General features: G+C 37.4%; 1 protein-coding gene across 1 annotated transcript in view; it reads right to left on the bottom strand.

The window, feature by feature from the left end:
- RANBP9 (RAN binding protein 9) overlaps window positions 1-21,389 on the bottom strand; it is a 39,916-nt gene that overhangs the window by 1,098 nt on the left and 17,429 nt on the right. The window contains exons 3-13 of the mRNA XM_074146217.1: window positions 17,872-17,924; window positions 15,653-15,820; window positions 12,621-12,643; window positions 10,374-10,558; window positions 9,446-9,558; window positions 8,035-8,143; window positions 6,443-6,633; window positions 4,986-5,133; window positions 3,278-3,399; window positions 1,084-1,235; window positions 283-394 (exon numbers count right to left, since the gene is read on the bottom strand). Of these exons, the coding sequence (XP_074002318.1) occupies window positions 283-394; window positions 1,084-1,235; window positions 3,278-3,399; window positions 4,986-5,133; window positions 6,443-6,633; window positions 8,035-8,143; window positions 9,446-9,558; window positions 10,374-10,558; window positions 12,621-12,643; window positions 15,653-15,820; window positions 17,872-17,924 (1,376 nt within the window). The remainder of the gene's footprint in view (window positions 1-282; window positions 395-1,083; window positions 1,236-3,277; window positions 3,400-4,985; window positions 5,134-6,442; window positions 6,634-8,034; window positions 8,144-9,445; window positions 9,559-10,373; window positions 10,559-12,620; window positions 12,644-15,652; window positions 15,821-17,871; window positions 17,925-21,389) is intronic.

Here is a 21,389-nt window from a genome sequence, read left to right as displayed (position 1 = left end):
TGTGTTTACTTGCAAAGTTTACTCTTACGGCAAGACAGAGCACGAGCAACGAAGTGACTTCCAATTTCCCTGCACAGCACCGTTATTGAACGGGCCCGGTTTTGTTTTGAACAACAAAAAGACTATTACATGTTACATTGATACGGCCCCCCCCAGAACCACCCCTCTTTTACTAAAAGTGTGTTCCACAACACTGCCGTACTTCATCACTTGGCCAGGCGAGTACTAAGCCCAGCAGGTGACGGTCTGTAGCGAGTGTGAAAGCCAGCGGGTCTCACTTACCTAGTATTGCACTATTGAGTACAGAGCACACGGGTTCTCTTTGTATCGGGTCCAGCTGATTCCCAACGGGGCTGCTCCAGGGATCTGAATACGCAAGTAAACTGAACGCGTCCTATGGAAAAATGAGTTTTATTACGTCTCAACAGCTATATTCTACTAGTGAAAACAAGGACTATTTTCTTATTTTGACTCAGAATCATGAAGGTGATCGTCAGTGTCCTTCATCAATAAAAAAGAGATTAAAAAAAAAAAAACAAACCCTGACATGATGTCTTCCATTTTGAGCAGGCAGTGTTTTTCCCAACGGGAAATTATACAGAGAGATGAATTTAGCAGCATTTTAGTAAGTGGTGGGGAAAGAAAAAAACAGACTGAAAATTGCATGCAGTCAGTCTTTGGCAGGAGAATTCTTTTCAAGAGCAGTCTCAAATCAAGGTTAACACACAAAGTACTAAAGAGAGCACGTTTTAGGCATCTGTATCAAACCTCTTTCTTGCAAGTTTGTGTATTATTAGAGTTGAAAATGGGACTTGGATTGAAGAGGCCAAGCTACATGGTCAGAAATGATAGAGGGAAGTACTAAATTCATCTCTGGTTTAAACTGTATTACAGTATGAGATTATCTGCCCTGTGAATGTGCTGCACACCACAACCACAACTGACTACAATACTGCTCTCAGACCAAAAAAAACCCCACAGAAGTTAAAGCAGAACAGTATTGCACTGCCGCATGCTGTGGAAAGTTTCCACCGGGCAGCACAGTTACTCGCCTTAACGTCACGATTTCAAGATTAAACATACCTTGAGCATTTTCTTATTCGCTGTGTTTTTGCCACATTCTCTTCTTAGTTGCTCGCTCATCGCTTGCAATTCTCTTCCAAAATGGATCATTCTTTCAATAGCCGCTTGGCTGCCACCGCACAGCTGACGTCTTAACTGACTTGAATCTACTTCTGCAAAAATGATATCGTCATCACCACCGCTAATAGAGCTGACAGTAACAAGCTACGGATCTAGAGAATCTGCACTGATTTCACTCAGAAGACATCTGCCTTCTCAGAGAGAAAGCAAGTTGGGCCAGAGGCCTTGGCACGATGTGCCCGTATACCGAGCACTGCTGGATTAAGAGACTTAATTAACTCATGGCAAAGGCTGTCCACACATGCTGTTTATTTTGTTAATTTTAAACTAGCTTCCTTTGTAATCAAGCAGAACACTACAGTTGATTTCCTTACTGTTTGTTACAATACTCCCCCATACTAGTGATTTGAAGATGTATTAATGCAATTTATGAATAGCAAATTAACCCTTGGCTTCCCTGAAAGTTCTGCCTTTTTAAAATTTACAACTAAAACAACCTGTTAAAAAAACCGAGGCATTTATCCATTCCTTGGTTGGTTTTTTTTTTCATCAATGGAATCAAGTTTTGAATCAGGATTTTGATGTATGTTAATTACAAAACTATTCTTATTCTGATTTTTAAATTGCCGTCTAACGATGTGTTTGGACCGCTATTTCAAACAAAGATTTATAAGTGGCCACTTTTTTTTGTTTTTCTTTGATATGAACATATCACCTCTGGAAAAAATCTGCCTACTTAATATTACATTCACAGTACTGAAGGAGAATACGTAAGTATTTCAGAAAGCAAAAAAAAACACACCAAAAAAATCACCAAACTCAAACTGTGGGGAGTAAACAAACGGAGGTTGAGGAGCCACGTTTCTTTTTTACAGAGGTGAAGCACCCACAAGTCTTCAAGCAGTGGTGGTTCTTGCTGGCTCCAGCCCAATCTAGGACATCACTTTCCAAAGGCATAGAACAACTACATTAAAAACCCACAAACAACTCTGCACTCTGAGCAGCTCCTTCACGTCTGTCACAGCAAGCTGCTGGGGAAAAGGCTGCGAGAGAGTAAAGTGCTCTTTTTCTTGTGTCACAGAAATAAGCCTTGGTTTTTTCCAGTTTTAGAGCTTGAAACTGCCTGGAAATTTGAATCTCCCCCCTCCAGGGCTGTAACAGTTATATATATTATATACCTGGTATTTACCAGCCAAGCAGCAGCACATGCCCTCAGAACTGGGAAGCTTTCACAGACAGCTACTATCTATCTTTCGGAGATAGATACACATTCTGAAAGTTTACCAGCAGCGTCTGGAGTTCCACATTTCATTTAAACTACCTATTAATTGACGTCTGGTTAAAATCAATTGTTTGAGAAGATAGTTCTGCAACTGTAGAAATGGCTGGGCTGGATTCCTCCACTTCTTCAGCCCCAGTCGGCAAGAACAACCATTGTCCAAGCTCCAGCCTGCCTGCATTTAAGTGATCTGACTGCCTTTACTGGACAGGAACGGTTACCACCGTACCTGACAGTAAACCATCTCTCTTTATGGTATGCTGGCAAACAGAGGGTATTTAAACACTCATTTGTCACTAACGTCAACGGGTATGACTGAGTATGAAGCAGGTTAAGCAACACAAAGTTATTTTTTAGACCACAGCTATTTTTTTTGGTGGAAATGTTTGGGGTTTTTTTAACGTCTCAGTTCCCAAATATAGCTCTTTTCTTGAGCATTTAATATTGACACTTTGCATTCTTCAACCTAAGTGATTCAGAATTTCCACTCTTACTGTTCAGTGCAAAGATGCCACGAGAACCACGGACGGTAAGAGGACTAGGGGAAGAGGGAGAAGCAACCTGCCAACCCTAACCCGGGTGCGTTGCACAACAGGGTGTTTCTTCTTAAAGATGCCTCCTTAGAAATTGATGCTTGTTTCAACATCCACGAGTTACCCGTTTCCCCTGTTCTCATACTGACATTGGACCACCTAAATCAGTGGTTGTAAGATTTACATCTAATAACAGCAAAACAAACAAATAGAATTAAGATTTGAGCTAACATCCCTAATTTTCAAGCTGGGAAGCATTGCAAGTAAAAACATAACCTTGTTGCCATCACTTAATAAAAATGTAAGAAATATCACTGCAGACCCATTTCTGTGTCACATTCTTCCATTTCGTGATCATGTTTAGAACTACCATTTAGGAAGCCATTGGATGAAGTCTCAGCAACCCCATTGGAGTAGTGATCTGTTTCCATGTCTACATCATTGCTGAAAAGACAGTAATAAAGAAAAGTTTTACTCATATTTAAGTAATAAAAATATTACCAAGTTAGACCATGGGTTTTTTTCCCACAACAACTGGCGATAGGAGAGCACCAGGGAAATTTTAAGGCTCTCTCAACTAACATTGTTATTTTACTGAATGCTAATTTCAGATGCTGAAAAATTAATCATGTCCACCATTATTTGGGAATAAGTAATATAACGCTTTCTAAATACACACCAGTAAGTTCTCACCTTGTTCATATATCTGTACACCTATAGAGCTGGAGAAAACATACTAGTCCCACTTCTTTTTTTTTAAAAAAAAACCAAACCCGCACAGTTAACTCAATATACAGCCTACTGTGAGAATCTCACATTTAGATAAATAATTCTTTCAAAAAAGCCCCGATCTCTCATTTACTCTTAGTGGAATGACAGGGGAACAAGAAGGAAGACCCAAAGCAAATACTGAGTAAACAAGGACACTGAAGAACACCCAGGACACTCAGAGCCAAATTCAGAGCATACAACTCCTCACCACGCTTTGCTCGCAGCAGGTCACAGAAGCACTTTTAGAAAATGCCAGCATGGCTTTGGGGACTGAGCTTTGCTGACAGTTACATCCTAGCCTGTTCTATTTCGTCATGGAGAATGACAACCTAAATCCTCTCTCAAGACCAAAAAGATTCAATTTAAAAGTTTAATATCTTGCTTCTAAGCAACCAAAAATACTCGGCTTCCTTTGAGGAAGGAAACCTCTCTGACTGGGCAGTGCTGCAGCCAAGGAACTGTCCTCCTCCTGGGAAAAATCTCAGAAGTTGCCTGGACACTGCCAGGCTTTTTGGCAGAAGCCATGGCCGAGGCAAACACAAATCGAGAAGTTAAGAAGTAAATTGTTACTCTTACTTTTTTTTCCCCTAATCATCACTATCCAACTCAAATAGTTTTTGTTACCACCACCACATCATCACGTCCCAGTTGGTAGTTTTGTGAATCCCTCTTGAACAATGCACCCGAGTACTGTTGGTATTTCACATCAAATTAGGTTCTGCTGCATCTGTGCAACCCAGAGCTTAGTATTTACTGGTTATTAATAACCACATTAACCCTGGTTAATACATCCATTTTCATTCTCTGAATTGAATGTGTTTGCACAAGTGGCAGTGATTTGAGTAGGCAAACAATTCCTGTGTGTGCAACGGAAGGCAGGCCACATTCCATATGCATCTCAATTGTGTTTACTTTGCAGATACTGCCACAAATGGAGAATATCTGGAAAAATTTTCATTACCTACACGCAACATGCTTAAATTGATGTCAGCAATTTAAATTAAGATCCCAAATGCAAGCAAGGTAACTTATTTTTGTCAATTGCATTTCTTTAACAAAACAGGAGAAAACAGAGTCTATTAGCTTAAGAAGTTAAAACAAAAAGCACACTAGAGTGATCCCAAGCTGCTGGCCCCTCACAGTTTTAACTGTCCTTCAAAAGAATCACATCAAATTCCACTGAAAACTCCTCCCTGCAATAAAAGCATGTGCATAACACAAGCCTTAACGTAAGTTAGAAGCATCCAAAATTTATTCACCTGGAATAGCTGTTAACCTGCTGTGATCTTGATACATTTATGTTGTTGAGCTCTGGTACATTCAAGCTGGTGGTCGTGTGTTTACTGTGACAGTAAGATTGATGCGCTTTATTTGATATTACTCCATTACTGCAACTACTTTCAAACCCTGAAAGAAAGTTTTAATAATTGTAATCACCTACAAACCTATTTGTTAGTACCCATTTACAGAAGTGAAATAAGCACAGCTTAATTGTTCCTGGTCAGTAAACGCTAGATTTACCAAACAAATAAACCCAAATACTTAGCCTCTGTGTTTCAAGTGTCTGAACCCTTAAGGCTTCAACAGTGCAGAAGTTAAGCATTATTTAACAAGTACTAACACATACATGAGAAGGTTTTTCCGTTGTACTTATACACCACTGAAACAGAAAACTGCATGGAAGTAGAATCATTTCTTAGAACTGATACAATGTTTCTGAAAGATCTGAAAATCTTTTCTAGGCCACTGTAATCATTATGAGTGGAAGCAGACATGCATCTTACCAACTCCTAATCACATAATTCTCTTGATAAATACACAGTAAAATTCAGTGCTGAAAATAATTTACATGTTGCTATGCATAAATTCAATCTCCCTCCTTCCCCATGTAATTATTTTAATTGTTAATATTGTGCTTTGCTAAATAAAATTACACCATGCTGTGAAATTATGATGTCTGGCTAAAATCTCCTCTGACCCCTCTAAAATATAATCAAGAAACTACTATTTGAAGCAAACATGTAATTGCCAGTTCCTGCCAGGCCCAAAAGCAGGAACTCCCTAGTATCTTCTAATATAGAAACAGGTCACAGGAAGGGCTTATTATAAATAAAACACTTTCTGCCATTCAGGAAACCCCAAACCTCAACTCTAATAATACATTCATCAACTTGCTTATTAAGTGGTGGCTCTATTTTCAAAATTAGAAAGTTAGAGGTACTTTCTACAATACATCCCAATGACCACCTGAAGAACAAACAGCCCAGCTCCTGGTATTTCCCTACATAAAAGCAGCTGTTCCTACTATTCCATAAACACCACAGGAAACGGTATGTACACACCACTTACTGGATTTAAAACACCTTATCCAAGCCATAAATTATCATCCAAAGGCTAACAGAAATTTGCGCCAGAACCTTCCACCTCCCGGAAGCAAGCATTTCTCAGAAATTTGTGGCAACCTACTTTGCAAACTCTTAGTAAAACCAAAAGCACATGCAAAAAGGATTTGATTATATTTATACACTTTCCATTTCCCCGGTGACCGAGAATCACATATTTTAATAATTAAAACTATATTTTTATACGAAGCATTCAGTATGAACTCTTAAGTAAACCAAATTGTGAGTATCTGTAACTTCTCCCAATACTTAACTGTAAATAAAATAAAATAAAAATCCACACAGTGTGGTATATATCCTCCACATCAACTTACCAGAAAAGTGTGTGCTGCTCCCTTTGCCTGTTGCCAAATTGTGAATATTCATTCCATGGCTGGGACTCATGCTAGGACTACTGAATGATCGTGGGCTCACAGGGTAACTGTCTTGAGACTTAGGACTGTGGCCTCCCAAACACCGCACTTCACTGTCTGTACCATTCACCATCTCTATAAACTGGCGCACCCTAAACAAAAGGTGTAAAAGTTAAGCTAAGCTAATAAAACAATTAACACATTTCAATTTACCAATGATAGCAATGATTTAATTTTAGTGTTAAATATACGTAAAATCTGACTCAACAGAATGCTGGATGTCAGTAACCCAACCATCAATAAGCTTCAGACTATTCAGCCCAAAATACACAATTACAAAATTTGTGAGGGAGGAGAACAGGAATATTAACCTTTGAGGACAGACTTTGGCAATAAGTCCTCAAAGTTCAGAGAACTAAACTGTATCATCTGGTTTTAACTGTTCTGTTTTATTGGCAGGGGCAAGGTTATTTCCTGAGAAGGATATGTTGTTACGTTGTCATGTCTGTCATTTCTCTCAAAGTAAACGAGAACATAGTTTGATCCTCTGGAACAGTAAGCATTAAACGGTTAACTTTTAACATTAAACGTTTGCACTAGAAAACAGTTTGAAAAGCAAGCTCATATACAAACCTTCCCTTTAGAGGCTGTTGCTCTTTGTCAATTTTATTTTAGATAAGGAGGTTTTGCTACAGACTTTAAGGAAGCTCAGAACTACTGCTTCATGTTTTAGGCTTGGATAGTCTCAATAGAACAGGCAAAATTTAGAAAGACAGACTGAGAAAAAGGTAACATAAGTTGATGTTATCAAGTGAAGTCTTTTTCACCAAAACGTTTGCATTTTGTGAATTCTGTGATAAGTCTGCAGTACTATCATGTGAATTCTGTTTGGCACTTGAGCATGACAGACTTCAAACACATTCCAAGTGACTTAACTGAACATCAAAGTGCTTTGTTCTTATAGGAGATAACAGATTTGTTGCGGATTCAAACACTACAACGCGATACAAAATTCTGGAGGATGAGCGCAGCTGGCAAGTAAAAATGCCAGAACCAAGGTGACTATTGTGTGCCTGGGAAGCCAAGACAACTCTTTGGGATTATGGAATTTCCACAGAAGTAGCCAGAGGTTTCTAGTAAAGTGACAAGGAGTGAAACAGCTCATTTAAACTGGTCTTTAAAGTCAGTCACCCATTTGGAGGAACAGACAAACTCTTAAATCTTCTTGAATATGATACTGTATCAGTTCACATTTTAAGTTTTACTTGCCACCAAATTTGAATAAAATCGATTCAAAAAATTATGAATTTCAGTTCTAGAGAACAAGCCTACAGTGAGATGTGAATTATGCTGTAAAACAGGACCTTGATGACAAAATCTAGTTAAACACGTAGCAAATAATATAGCATAAAAAGAGTGAACTATACACATTTTCTAAAAAACGCTGCTTAACTTTGTTTAAATTTCTGTGAAAGCTTTAAATGAAAAACTGTCTTGTCTCAGAAGGTACTGTGTCATCTATAAACACACATCTGTATAATTTGAAGACTCACTTTAATGCAAATAAGAGATTAGGATTTCTTTCTAGTAAACTTGGATACAACTGTTGTGTTGTTTCAATGGCTTCTCCCATTCTTCCTGCTAAAACCAATTTCTGAATTCCTGTTCACCAAAAAACAAATAAGAGATTAGGATTTTTTTCTAGAAAACTTGGATACAGCTGTTACGTTGTTTCAATGGGTTCTCCATTCATCCTGCCAAAACCAACTTCTGAATTTCTGTTCACCAAAACCAACATCAGTTAAATGGACAGCTTACGGATTCACACATGTAAATTAATGATTAAAAGACACTGCGATCATCAATCAACAAGGTTTTTTCCTCTTAGAAAAAGAAGAGTGTAAAGAAAGATCACGCTTCCTTAGAACGTTCAATAGGAAAATTTAAGAACTGCACTTCACCTATATATATCTAAATGAGTAGTCAATATTTTTATTTATTGCCAGCATACAACTACTTTGTACTCAGACTGCTCATTTAGAGCTAGATTAAGATTGCAGGCACTCCTGCGATTTATTTCTCGTTTTCATTCCTTTATCAATAAGCACATACCAAACTATTGTCACCCAAGAACATCCAAATTGCACCCCACCTCCCACAGGTTCAATTTTGACTAAGAAACCAAAATGTAGTCTCTCTCACCTACAACATACACTTCCAGTCAGGTTACAGTTGACTAAACCTTTCTGTAACAGTCCCCGCTTTATTAATGCTTCTGTTGTTGTAACCTGGCACAAGTCACAAACGGCCTCCCAGCTCTATCTACCAACAGGGAAATTGATCCAAACGAAAAACAGCCCAACGAATGGGTTATTTTTCAACCAGAGCAGTTTCCCCGTTTGGTATGTCGTGCAGTCACACAAACACTTGTATTCATACAGCGGGGATTTAAATGAAGGGGGAAGGCACTGCTTAATCAGGCTGCCGAACAGAGCTGGCACAGCAAGTTAGATGTGAACTGCTGTTAGTTCTCCTTGTCCTTTTCCCCCTCACATCTGTAAGCAGGAAAACTCAAACTTGATTTAACTTACAAAGCAACTCTATGCCTTTTCACAGTTGAGATAAAAGTCTAAGCGTTTTGTCAAGACTGTTTTATATTCCTGTTTGTGACTGACCATTAGCTCTCACAAACACTCACTTGTTTAGAGACGTTATCCACAATTGTTTAAGACAGATCACAATTTTCCATTCAAGAAAAAGGCAATCCGCCACATCAAACAAGTTCCAAAGCACTAGTGCGGAGGTTCATCTTAACTAGCTGTTCAAACGTATGTAACTTTACATGACAGCAAAGAACTGTACTATGGAGTAGTGCTGAAAGGAAATTCTACAATGAGGCTTAAGTTTTATGTAATATTTGTTTAAGGGAAGAAAAAAAGGATGTAACATGCTTTCCAGGCTTACTTTGTCTATTTTTAATGGAAGCTAGTTCTTCTAGCACAGTCTGGTCTGTGGATCTGGCGAATGCCTCTGCCGTTGCACAGTATCCATGGTGAACTAAGTAAGATGATACCATTCTAAAAATAAACAAAAACAAAACCCAGAAACGCTCATTAAACACAGGTGAGAAACCAAGAACTTCTTGAATGTAAAAGCCCTTTTCTGAAAAAGGTGACTGAATTGAAGAATTCCTACAGAAATTTCCGAATTTCAAGTAAAATCACACAAAAGTAATTCAGTTAAAGAGCCAGTATCATCTTCAAAACACTGTACAGAAGAACAATTAAAAACTAATCAATGAATCATTTTATTATGACGAATTTTAATAAAAGTGATTTGTCACCTAAAAGTAGGCTCGATTAAAGTATTACCTTCTCATTAAGCTTCCTTTTTTCCTTATTACTTACACTGAATTGAAACTTCTGCACACTATGTTTTTGTTTTGACTGAAGAAATACAAAATGCAAAGCCACAACCACTGTTTTTTCCAAGCGAGGCACTAATGAGCCACAACTTAAACTGCCACGCTGAAGGTTGAGAACGTAAAGGGAAACTTCCAGAGCCCAAAGTATTAAAACTGCCCATTACAACCACGGCAATTTTTCTAAACTCCCCAACCCACATTAGATGGGTCAAATCAGAATGGGAGACTTGCAGCCATCATTACAAATTCTTAATTAAGTAACAATGTAGATAAATCTTCCTCCAAACATCTATTCATTCTCAATTTTAAATATATTTATCAAGCCTGTTATGTCAACAAAACTATTTGTACTAGTTTTTAATACTATCTGTAATTTTTTGCACAAGACAATAGTTGCTATGTTTTAAAGACCTATGAAATCATGCAATTATTAATTTGTTTTAAAATGAACAACATTCAAAGTCTTACTTCTGAATCATTGTTTGCCACTCTCCTTCCCGATCTCCTATAGGAAATCTGTCAATCTGTGCTTGAATTTTGGTTCTCCATTCTCTCATATAGTCTTCAATATCAAATACAAACGGGTGTTGTCCAAAATTAGCATCCACAACCTCTCCCGGTGTTTGAAGCCCTACTGTAGGGTACAAGTTTGGCTGCAAGAAATATTTTAATTAGGTTTTTTTCCTCTTATTCTAAATTCCCCACTTTTTTTTCCATCTCTGTAATAATAACCCAAATGCTACTAGTAGTGTGAAGAAGCAAATACCTCTGGATCATCTGTCCAGCAGTTAAAGCAACTTCTACGAATTCAGCAGTACAACGACTGATTAAATTTTTATTCCCAGTGGTCATAATTTTTTTTTTACTTTGAAATAAGAAAGCCTTACTGATCATTCTCTTTCTAGTCAGAAAATGTACTTTTTAAACTGTGCTAAAGTTTACAACTTTGTTTTCAATTTTACAAAAGATTAAATACCAATTTTTAAATGATTTTTAAAGACCAGGATTAAAGTGTCTTTTAAAAAGAGAACAAAAATTAAACTTACAAAGTGGGCCATTTTCCTTTTGGGTGAAATACTTAAAACATCGCTGAATTTTAGTGGTAAGAACTGACAGGATAGAGAACTCATTAGCCTCAAAGTCCAAGTGTAGCGCCTAAAAAGAACTGTAACAGTGCATTGAAGTTCTCGTGAATTCCTGGACTTGTATCTAGAAAAAGACTTTAAAGCATTTATTCTTGTCTCAGTTTTATTTTCTGCTTAGAGATTAGGTCTCCATGCAAATCTAAAATATGCCAAATGAGAAAAGTAAAATCTGCCTGTTGGGATTAAAGTAACTTTCTTAAATGCGACTAGCACCTCAGAAACGGCAATTCATCTCTTGGAGTTTTGGGTGGGTGAGGATTTATTTTTTTTTTTTAAATTTATAAATATACCTACATCATATTTACACTGCAGTCAATGGTGGTATGGTACAATGGTATGCTCATCTACAGGACTATATGGCTAAATAAATTAAAGCTATCAAAAAGAATGTATCAACATGCAGGTCAGTAGGAACACTGAAGTGCAGTGAAATTAAAGAAAAAAAAGCCACTCCTGCTATTAAAACCATGCCCAAGCCAATCTCTTCCCCCGCCCCGCTCCCTTTTTCTTCCTCCAAATAAAACTTGCTCATAGTGTTACCTAGTGTAGACTAATCAACCAAGCATAAGTCTGAAATCTTTTAATGAGATGAAAACAATCCATTCTAATGAGGAGCGGTCCAGCTTCACACTTCAGATTACAGTGTCAGTTTTCCTGTGCTGGGACCATGTGCTCGGAAGGAGCCCCGCTGGCGTCCCATGGATCCAGGACAGTGGCAGTGGCTTCCTACATGAAGCATCCAATCCTGTGGAGGGGCTGGGAGGTGCCCTGAGTTATTGACTTCATTTTTCCTTAGTATCTGCCTTTGTCTCCTAAGGCCATAGCAGAGTAGCTGGCCAGATGGAAGTGTGTCACACACTGCACCCTAACCAGATTAAATCAGAAATTAAGTGGATGTGAAAAAACAAAATAAGTCCAGTATCATGCCTTTACCAGTAGCATAGGGAACACATTTATAATGATTTTAAGGAAAGTACAATTTCATTGACCGAAAAGCTTCAGATATCTGCAGCTCTCTTTAAAACAAATTACTTAGATACATTTGATCTTACGGAGTGAACAGTATAGAGAAAGATTCTGAATATTAGGCATCAAGCATGAGTTACAGTGACCTTGTCGTAATGTCCTCGTTTGAGGACATTGTCCAATCCAGCTTAAACCACAACACTTAAGTAGCCAGCCTTTCTGAATATGATACACAACTGTGTACACACATACACGATGCTGGTGTTTAATGCAGCTTTGACTTTGTATGTAAGGCCTGCACATGTCAAAGAAATTATATAATAACTACTGGTATGCATTATTTTCTGCTAAACTTTCATTGGAAATGCCTGAATGTTAAAAACCTGAAAAGGAAAATCCATGTAAGGATCGGTGTAAAAATAAAAAAAACCTTTTTGCTTCAATTAACAAATCATCACTGAAACGATGAGGAGAAATATCTGATATTAAATTGGTTAAGATGATTATAACTGTATTTCCAAGAAGCATAAGGTAAATGCAAGTTACATTTGAAACATCTGTTTATAATACACATAAAAGCTGTTTGAAAATGCACTTATCTTACCGGTAAATCTGTGAAAGCGATGCCTGTAATGAAGAGAAAATTAAGATTAATATCCACGTGTCTGGATTCTAGCCTCATTTTCTTACGTGTGTCATTATAAGTTCAGAAAACTCACCCAAACCATCTCAAAAATAGGTAAAGTACGGTGACATCCATGACGCTTAGGCACAACTGATGTGCTTGAGTAATAAAGGGCAATATTTGGCAAAACGTAATTTTCATTCAAAAGCACTCAATTTTTGCCCTCAACTTTTCAAAATAGGGCTTAAGATTTAGCAAACATCATACAGATGCACAGACTAAAAAAGTATGCAAATTCTGGCTGTAGCTTAAAATTAACAGGAAAAATGAGAATATCTGAAGATATTTCTCTCACTTGCTTGTTTTACTGCTGACACGCCAAGATTTAACAGCAGCTTTTCTTAGTTGTTATTACTTTTCTTCATTGGTTAGCATTATCTTTACATGAGCAGCAACATACCCGTAATACTCCAAACTAGTCTGGTAAACGTTTTACTCTAATCCACACCAGGGTGGTTTGTTTTGGTTTTCAAACAGAAGAGCTTAGTACCTTGTTATAAAATTAAATATTAAAAAAATAAATATCAGGAAATCTCCTTCTGACTGCCAAATGCTAACAGTATTTCATAATTTCCTTTACTGTTGCACGTATTTCTTCCACATTTTTTAAAAGTACATAATGATTTGAATCCACTTATCTCTTCAAACTCTTATTTTGTATCACTGCCTTTTCAAATTTAAGATTAAACCAAAGCTTGTAACCTTTTGCCCTCAATTCCACCCCTGCTTTGAATCTGCATTCTTCACCAAGATTTCAAATCTCAAGAGCATCTGGATTCCTTACTCACATCTTAGATACCAAAGAATGACATACAGAATCAATCTGTTTCCTCCCATCACATCTCAAAGCTATCATTTTATTTACTACCTGTTCACACCTTAACTTTTTCTAAGCTATTACTACTTTCTCTTTTTGGCACATTTTGACATCGAATTCACCCTTTTTCCAAAATAATCACGGCAGTAGGTAAGAAAGAGAAATCATGACTGAGTGACATGTAGGTATTGCGTTTTTTGGGGGTGCTGGTTTTGGGATTTTTCAGCCCAGGATTTCACACTTGCATAAATAATTGCTTAGCCCTTTTTGTAGCATCAAATTCCAGGCTGAGACAGAGACTTCCAATACTCTAGAGTGTATCTGTGGCCCAGAGAAGAAACACATATGTCCTCCAAGTCACAATCGTATAGGAATTCTGGACAACCAGCAGCAGCAAGGCAGCCAAAATTTCTAATTTCTTTTTCTCCTAAACACAGAATCAATTTTCCTCTGTCAGAAATTCAAGCTAGCAAAGCCCACGACAGCGGAACAGCTGTCAGATTTCCTTCTGAAACCCACAAAGTGTTTGTCAAACTCTGTCTATGACAGATGACATTTTACTAGCCTCTCCTCACCTATGCCATTCTATTCTCCTCTTCAAACAGATTTTAATCACTTGGAGTGTTGTTTCACAGTTGGCCTAAATCCAGTCTGCTTTAAGACTTCCACTGAAAGACGAGGTTCTGCTCCTCCCTTCTTAGCTCTTCCATGCATATAACCAATAAGGGCAGTCAGAAAACCAATGTCCCTCTAGTTGATCAACAATCTGATCCAACTTACCTGCAGGCACAATGTTACTAGTTCCAAAAAGGGAGTAAGGCAAGACTACCCTTCTCAGCTTTAACCCAGCTGAAAATTAGGGCAAACACAACATGAACCTGTTATCTTCCATTTTGACACATACCCTGAAACAGCGTCAAAAGAAACAACTATACAGTGCATGGTTCAAGTGTCCCACTGCCTTGACACTGTAGGTGTCAAGGTATTAAGCCCAGGTATACAGTCTCACTGAATTTAGAAGAAACGTTAAACCATGATAGAATAGAATCACAGAAGCGATTACTTGGAATTGACCTCTGGAGCCATCCAAGCCCTGCTCTGAGTAGGGGCAGGACGACTCCAAAGTTAAACCTGTTTGCTCAGGGCCTGAGTCAACAAGCAATCTTGTTCTGAGAGACAAGGAGAAGAATTTAAACCATGTCCTTCCCCTTAGTACTTTCCAAACCCTCCTCATCTTTGGTAATGTAAGAAAATAGAACAGTGACTTCAAAAGTCCCTATCTCAATAGCCTCTTACTTCATTTCAAGCACACCTCTCTTTTCCTTAACACATTTCTATCCATGACAAAAATCTTTTTTCTTCTTTCTGAACTTTATCCCTTGAAACATCCTACTCCTCTGAGCACAATTCCAAGATGTCTTCCCCAGCCCTTGTTCTCTCCCTAATGCAGGGTGTTTTTATTTTTCTTCTTTCTTTACACTCTGTATCTTTGCTTATTAAAATGCTTTAAGTAACTGAATATATATTGCAACAAAAATTTTAACTCTAACCCTTCCTGCCATTTTCAAACTCAAAAGTTGTCTTGTGGTGTTGCATAATGTGAAAATTTACCACAAGGATTAAATGGACTTAATTTTAGCACACATTGTATAATTCATAGCCTTAGTTCAACTATGTATGACTCCAGGCTGGGAATCCAAAAGACACTGTTCTCCAATATATGTTCGAAGTGTTGCCCATCTGATATAAGGTTTTAGTGAAGGATAGGTGTCCCCAAATACAGCAGCAATGAATTTTATCTATATCCACTCTCCATTTCTCCAATTCTCTTATACCTATTACCTTATGTTATATACGTCAAGTATTATTTGTGGATTTAGTAGAGGAGTTCATAAATGCTGGTCCTGTGGAATGAGATGCTATGACAACTCCTTCCAAATTCACAAGGAACGTTAGTGGAAGTGGCACATAAGAAATCATTCTTCCTTTTTTTCCTTATTTTTTAACTAATTCAGAGATTAAGAGACTATTGAAAGAACTATTTGAACACTTTGCTCCTGACATGAAGAGAGTTTCAAATTTTCAACAGACTTACAGACATAATGTTATCATTAAAGATAACGTTTCTCCATACCCAAGCTGTGTCCATTCTTTGTGTAGAAGCAGGTATTATTGATAAGGTTGACACAACAACCAATGACATCACCCGTAGTAAACGTTGGGCCATAGGGTTGTCCAGTTCCAGAGGAACAGAATGAATGTCCATCATCTCCGTGGTAACCATATGAATGTTTATCCCAACCTGGAGAACAAAAGCATTTGCCATTTAGTCATTTCCTTCATTATGAAATAATGGAAAGACTATGCAAAGTTAGTGTATTTTAACCAGGTTAATACAGTTAATTACTATTCTTAGCTTCTGATTTCTAAGATTTCTTATCTAACTAAAAGATCTGTTTCATTTTAAAAAAGTGACAACTTCTTTTATCAAAATGGCTGAACAGCTAATTCATTTGTAGTACATAACAGATAATGCAAATTCAGGTAACACATTTTTTCTCTTTAGGTGAACACACAAAATTATCAACACCAAAAACGTGATCAGCTACAATGCTGAAATTTGAAAAGCTGTACACAGATCTGACATGTCCCAATAAAGCAGTGAAGATTCTCCTGTTCTCCCTTTCATCTTGCAAAACTATTGCTACCATATGTCATAATCAAATTCTTCCTGGCTAAAACCCAAACATGCATCTCTGGGGAAACACATTTCTACTCCTGATTATTCTTAATGACTATGCAGCAGCAAGCAGTCTCTGCATAATAGCAGAATCTCCAGACTATAGTGTCACTAGCCCTGCTGCCCCTAAAAATTAAAAAAAAGAAGAATGAAAAAAAATTATCAATACAAGTGAAAGTCACAGCCAGCAGGCAAATCATTACATATGCAAATATGGTGCTAATTTTGCAGGTGAAGAAGCTGCAGAACCAGTTAAGAAGCTTCATATTGTTACACTACTCAAGAAAATTCACAGCAAGCAATTTTAGTCTGAGCTCATTTAAAAATACCTGTCTACGCTCTCTGCAATTCAATACTAAACAAAAACACATAGAAAAGGTGTAAAATTTCAGGCACCACAAAATCTTCTTTACAGATCTATTAAATGCCTATTCAAAATAATATAAAGCATGATCTTTAACACAAATCACCAAATTTCATATATATATATATATGCGCATTCTGACTGTAAGAATTTATACTGACAACTCAGATTATTTTTAAAGAGTAAAAGGTTGTGGGTTTATTCTTCTGTCAAGTTGCTGCTTAAATGTTAATTTGAAAGTATCTTCCATACTTAGGCCCTTAATCTGTATGATCAGTAGCTTCACCTGGCACCACATTAAGCACCTCTCAGTAAATTACACACCCCAAATTACCGCAGTTACATTGATTAGTAGTATCTTTGGTAATTATTTGCAATGCATCCTAAATCATACTCTAAGTAGACTTAATGCCACCCACTAATAATTCATCCCCCTTAGCTGGGCTCACAGTGTTAACTGGGACTTGCTCTCATCATAAGGATCTCTACCAGAACACTGGGGTGAGAAAGCAGCAATGCAAAAGAAACAGAATACAGATACTCTAAGGTCAATTCAACATGATTTTATACTTGGATAATAGTAAAAATTTCAAAAAAAGCAGGGTTTTTTTTGTGGGTGGGTTTACTGGATTTCTTTTACATTCAAAGATATATTAAAAAAGCCTCAACATGTACACACACACACACACACACAAAACTTCTTTAAACACTATACAGAGATACCGCAGACAATTGTTAACAAGACAGCATCCCTGGATTATGCAGGTCAATGGAACCATCAAAACTTAAAACTATGCTACACATCCTTACTATTAAGGTTGGAAAGGTAAGGGTATGGAAACTGACAGTAGGAGAGTTCACTCCATGTTTGACAAAGTTTTTATCACAGTAGCTCATCTTTATTGCTAGAAATTAAGTTTACTGAGCAAGGAAATCTATAGCTTCTTTTTTATCAGGAAACACGATGAAAATTTTAAAATGTTTCTGTTTGCTAAAGAGCATCTGCATAATGGCATAAATAACACTAAGAGTTGACGAAAGTAGTACAAGAGCAAATGTACAGGAAAACAATGAAAAGCTAAACTTTTTAGCTGCAACCTTCATGTAATTCAGGTAACAGATAAAACACAGAGACGTCACGCTACACTCCGTTGCTTACCAGAACCTTCCCATCAACGTCAAGAATATTTTAAAAACACAATTAACCAATGTAAGTAACCTACCAAACGTAATAAATACTGAAACATACCTGGTAGTCTGTTCATGTTCACACCCTGTGCCGAAAGCCCAATTCCCATGTAACTGTAAAATGAAAGAACAAAAGAAATTTATCTGTCTCTTACAAAAATATGTATCTATGTGGGATATTGCCAAGAAACACTGTGCTGATTAATCATATACCAATTAAGCTGCTGAGATGTCATTTAATAATGGCACAACAGAAAGAGAACTGGAAAATAATTCATGGTATATATTGTATATAGACAGATTCTGCCCCTGCAGGAGGTAAGGACAGCTATTCTCTTTTAGGCATCCTGGGTTATCGATGGAGAATATTGCTATTGGCCATAGAGTTTAAAGCATGAATGAAGAAAGCCAAAGGCCATGTCTTCTTTTGAAAGTAAAGGGGTAAAGCTATATGCATGCTAATCTCATCACCTTCGATGTACATAATCATATTTTGCAGACAAAACGGAACGAGTAATTTTACAAAATACATGCAAAACTGTGCATTATTTCAGCAGCAAAATGCATCCTTGCAGTTATGAAAAGATCAGACTAAAAGATTAAAGGCCTGGGTCACGGGAATGTCATCTTGAGAAATTTACCAGCAATGTTACTTAGCTGTTGGCAAACTAAAGACGAAAAAAAATTTTAATATACTGACCAGCAATCTTGAGTTTAAACAAGTTATGGGCCGGTCAATAAAGTCCCAGTCAGCTTTACAAAGGTAGTTTTAATAAAGCCAGTATCCAGTACAATTGTTAACAATTTAATAGCAAACACTGGAAAGTTGAAATTAGTAATTCCTCCTGCCAAAAATCACACTATTTGGAGTTAGTAAAGTCTGTTTTACTTCAGTTTCTTAAGCAAAAGACATTTCATGACCACGATGACAGGAAATCAAAGAGGAAAAAAAAGCATGATCAAAAGGTAGGCTTTCACCCTGCTCCCTCCCCCCCCCAAAAAAACCAAGCAACTAAAAGCAAGCATCCAAGAATCACCTAAACCTAACATTTCCTAGTTTAGCAAAACATGGAAATCATTTTGACACTAGTTCAAATTAGTTAACATAAATTTATAATGAAATAATTAGTAAGCTGTATGAAAAAAATTCACCCATGCCACTCTGAAAACAGTTTAAGAGAACAAACATGACCTTTGTATTCCCATCTCATAAAATGCAAATTTAAAGCAACTATTCATCTAGGAACTACAGGTTGATCTGCTGTTTTACATACATTTCATATAGAATGAAACTGAGGAGGAAATCTCAGAAGTCATATGCTTAACTGTGTACCGGGCTTTGTTTTTTTCCTACTGATCACTTCCAACAATTACCTTAATCCCTTCTGTGTTCGGTATTTACAAAGCCCTTCTCTGCTCATGTCTAACATACGATACCCATCTTTGTCTCCCTCCAACATACCAACAGCATGAAATGGAACCTCAGAAACATATAAAGCAGATACTACATCTAGAGATACTGAAGAGCTGAAGCAAAGGGCTACAAACAAAAGTATTAGTCTTTGCTGCATTGCTAATTACATTACTGAGGCACCACTGCAGCAGCAGAGTCAACGAAACAATTACAAATGAAAGCAACAAGTGGAAAACCCTTGATTTTTCTCTTAAACACTAAAGGCAGAATTGCTATTAGCATAGTCTGGAGTTTGATGCATGAAGGATTCTCATGTAAAGACTGAAAGTCTGTTATTGTAAAGTCTCCTGTTAATGAGACTTTATTAAAGAAAGGAAATTTATTTTTAAAAATAATTTTAAATAACTCCACTGACTGCAAAAAGCCTTTCAATGTGAGTCATATTAAAAAACCCTTCATCCCAATCAAAGTATCCTTCCAGTATTCTTATACTGAAGGTTACACAAAGATGCTTTACACCGTAAGGTTACACAAAGTTGCGAAATGCTAGACAGAAGATCATCATAATATTTTGGTACCACCTGTTCTTTCTCCTTCAGATAGCATAACTTCTGAGCCCCCTCTTTAACACAGTAGTAACTGTAAACATGGACAGGACCCACTGTATTTAATACAGTTGGAAACAAGGATTTTTTTTAACCCACTATCAACAACTAGAAGGCACTAGGTACTGATACTATCTCAGTAAGAAGATGGATGTTCAACAGCATATATTTTTCCCTGGGATTCACTTACAACTACTTAGAATGTTAATACCATTTCATCAAGGAGATGTGGTATTCGTAGAAACTCAACTAAAGGTGGATTAAAACATTTCAAACAATTAACACATTTATTACAGACATCTTTCAAAAGGAAAAAGGAATGGCTACAATTTATGGTTTAGAAGTGAGTGAAATTAAAGGCTCATCAATTAAGCTAATTTATTATCTGTTATAGTTGATGGATAGCTAATCTCATGTTCAACTAGATGTAGTACACTATAAACTGAGAGGGAAAACAGTACCACGACAGATAAGGCTTTAGATGCTCTAAAATTCATCCACAGTAGCTGTACTTATGCTAAACCAGTACATGTAACACTTTTTTTCCTGGCACCTGTAAGCTTTGTAGGCTTAAAAATACTTTTTTTTTTGCCTGTTTTTTAAACAAGCTTAGCTCATATTTAGCTCCGGAGTCATTGTCTGCAAAAAGACTTGCTTCAGTGGGAGGAATTAGATAATATTGTCCTCCTGTTCACATACCATGTGTCTCAGAATCAGCAGAAAAAACAGCAGCAGAGCTATGCATGTAAGTTTTTCTCCCTTAGTCCACGATAAAAATGCAGGGCAGCACAAGAAGCAGACACAGGAGCACCCAGGTGCAATACAGGCACAGACTGTTCTCAGTCAGTTTGTGATGGATTTCCTGCTGTCCTGTCACACAAACGGGTTTGGTCTAGGAGACTGCCACAGACGGGAAGAACAGGTCCACTTAGAATATGTCATGCCGTAACAGCAGCCCTGGAGAAACACAGCTGTCAACACCAGGAAGCAGCACCCTCACTCTGACACGTTGCGCCTTCCAAAACCGGCCGCAACACAGCATGGTTTGAGAGACTGGGGATGGTGAATAATGGTGTAGTTCTGATGTCACCTCCCTCATCACTTCCCTCCCTACGTGCGGACAGTGCCTCCACCTCAGCTCTCCAGCCATAAATATCTTTGGCTGCCGCGCTGGGAGGATCGCTTACTTAGGCAAGCGGCAGGAAGTGGCCTGGGACCTTTTTTATGAAGAAGCCCCTCTCTCTGAGTATTTCAGTCCCACCAGTTGCTACTTATCACCTGAGTAAAGTGCTCAAGTCTAACAGAAGCTCATAAAATTACAAACAACATGTAAAACCACTCATGGAATACAGGAAATGAACCCATGAGGGACTGAAATAAGATACTGAAAACCGATTTAAAGTGCAGCCAAATTAGTATTAGGCACCAAGAAAGCAAGCACATCTTATGTACTCTTGATTTTTCATTTCAAATTGTATTTATTCTTGTTCCAGTTCATTAAAGATATAGATTATCATTTTAATGTCTCAGCACATCTTCGAGTTTACATTTTCACAACCG

Source organism: Numenius arquata, chromosome 4 (assembly GCF_964106895.1).
Source record: "Numenius arquata chromosome 4, bNumArq3.hap1.1, whole genome shotgun sequence".
NCBI lineage: Eukaryota > Metazoa > Chordata > Aves > Charadriiformes > Scolopacidae > Numenius > Numenius arquata.
Note: the sequence above shows the minus strand (reverse complement) of the source record. Positions and strands in the feature narration are given on the sequence as shown.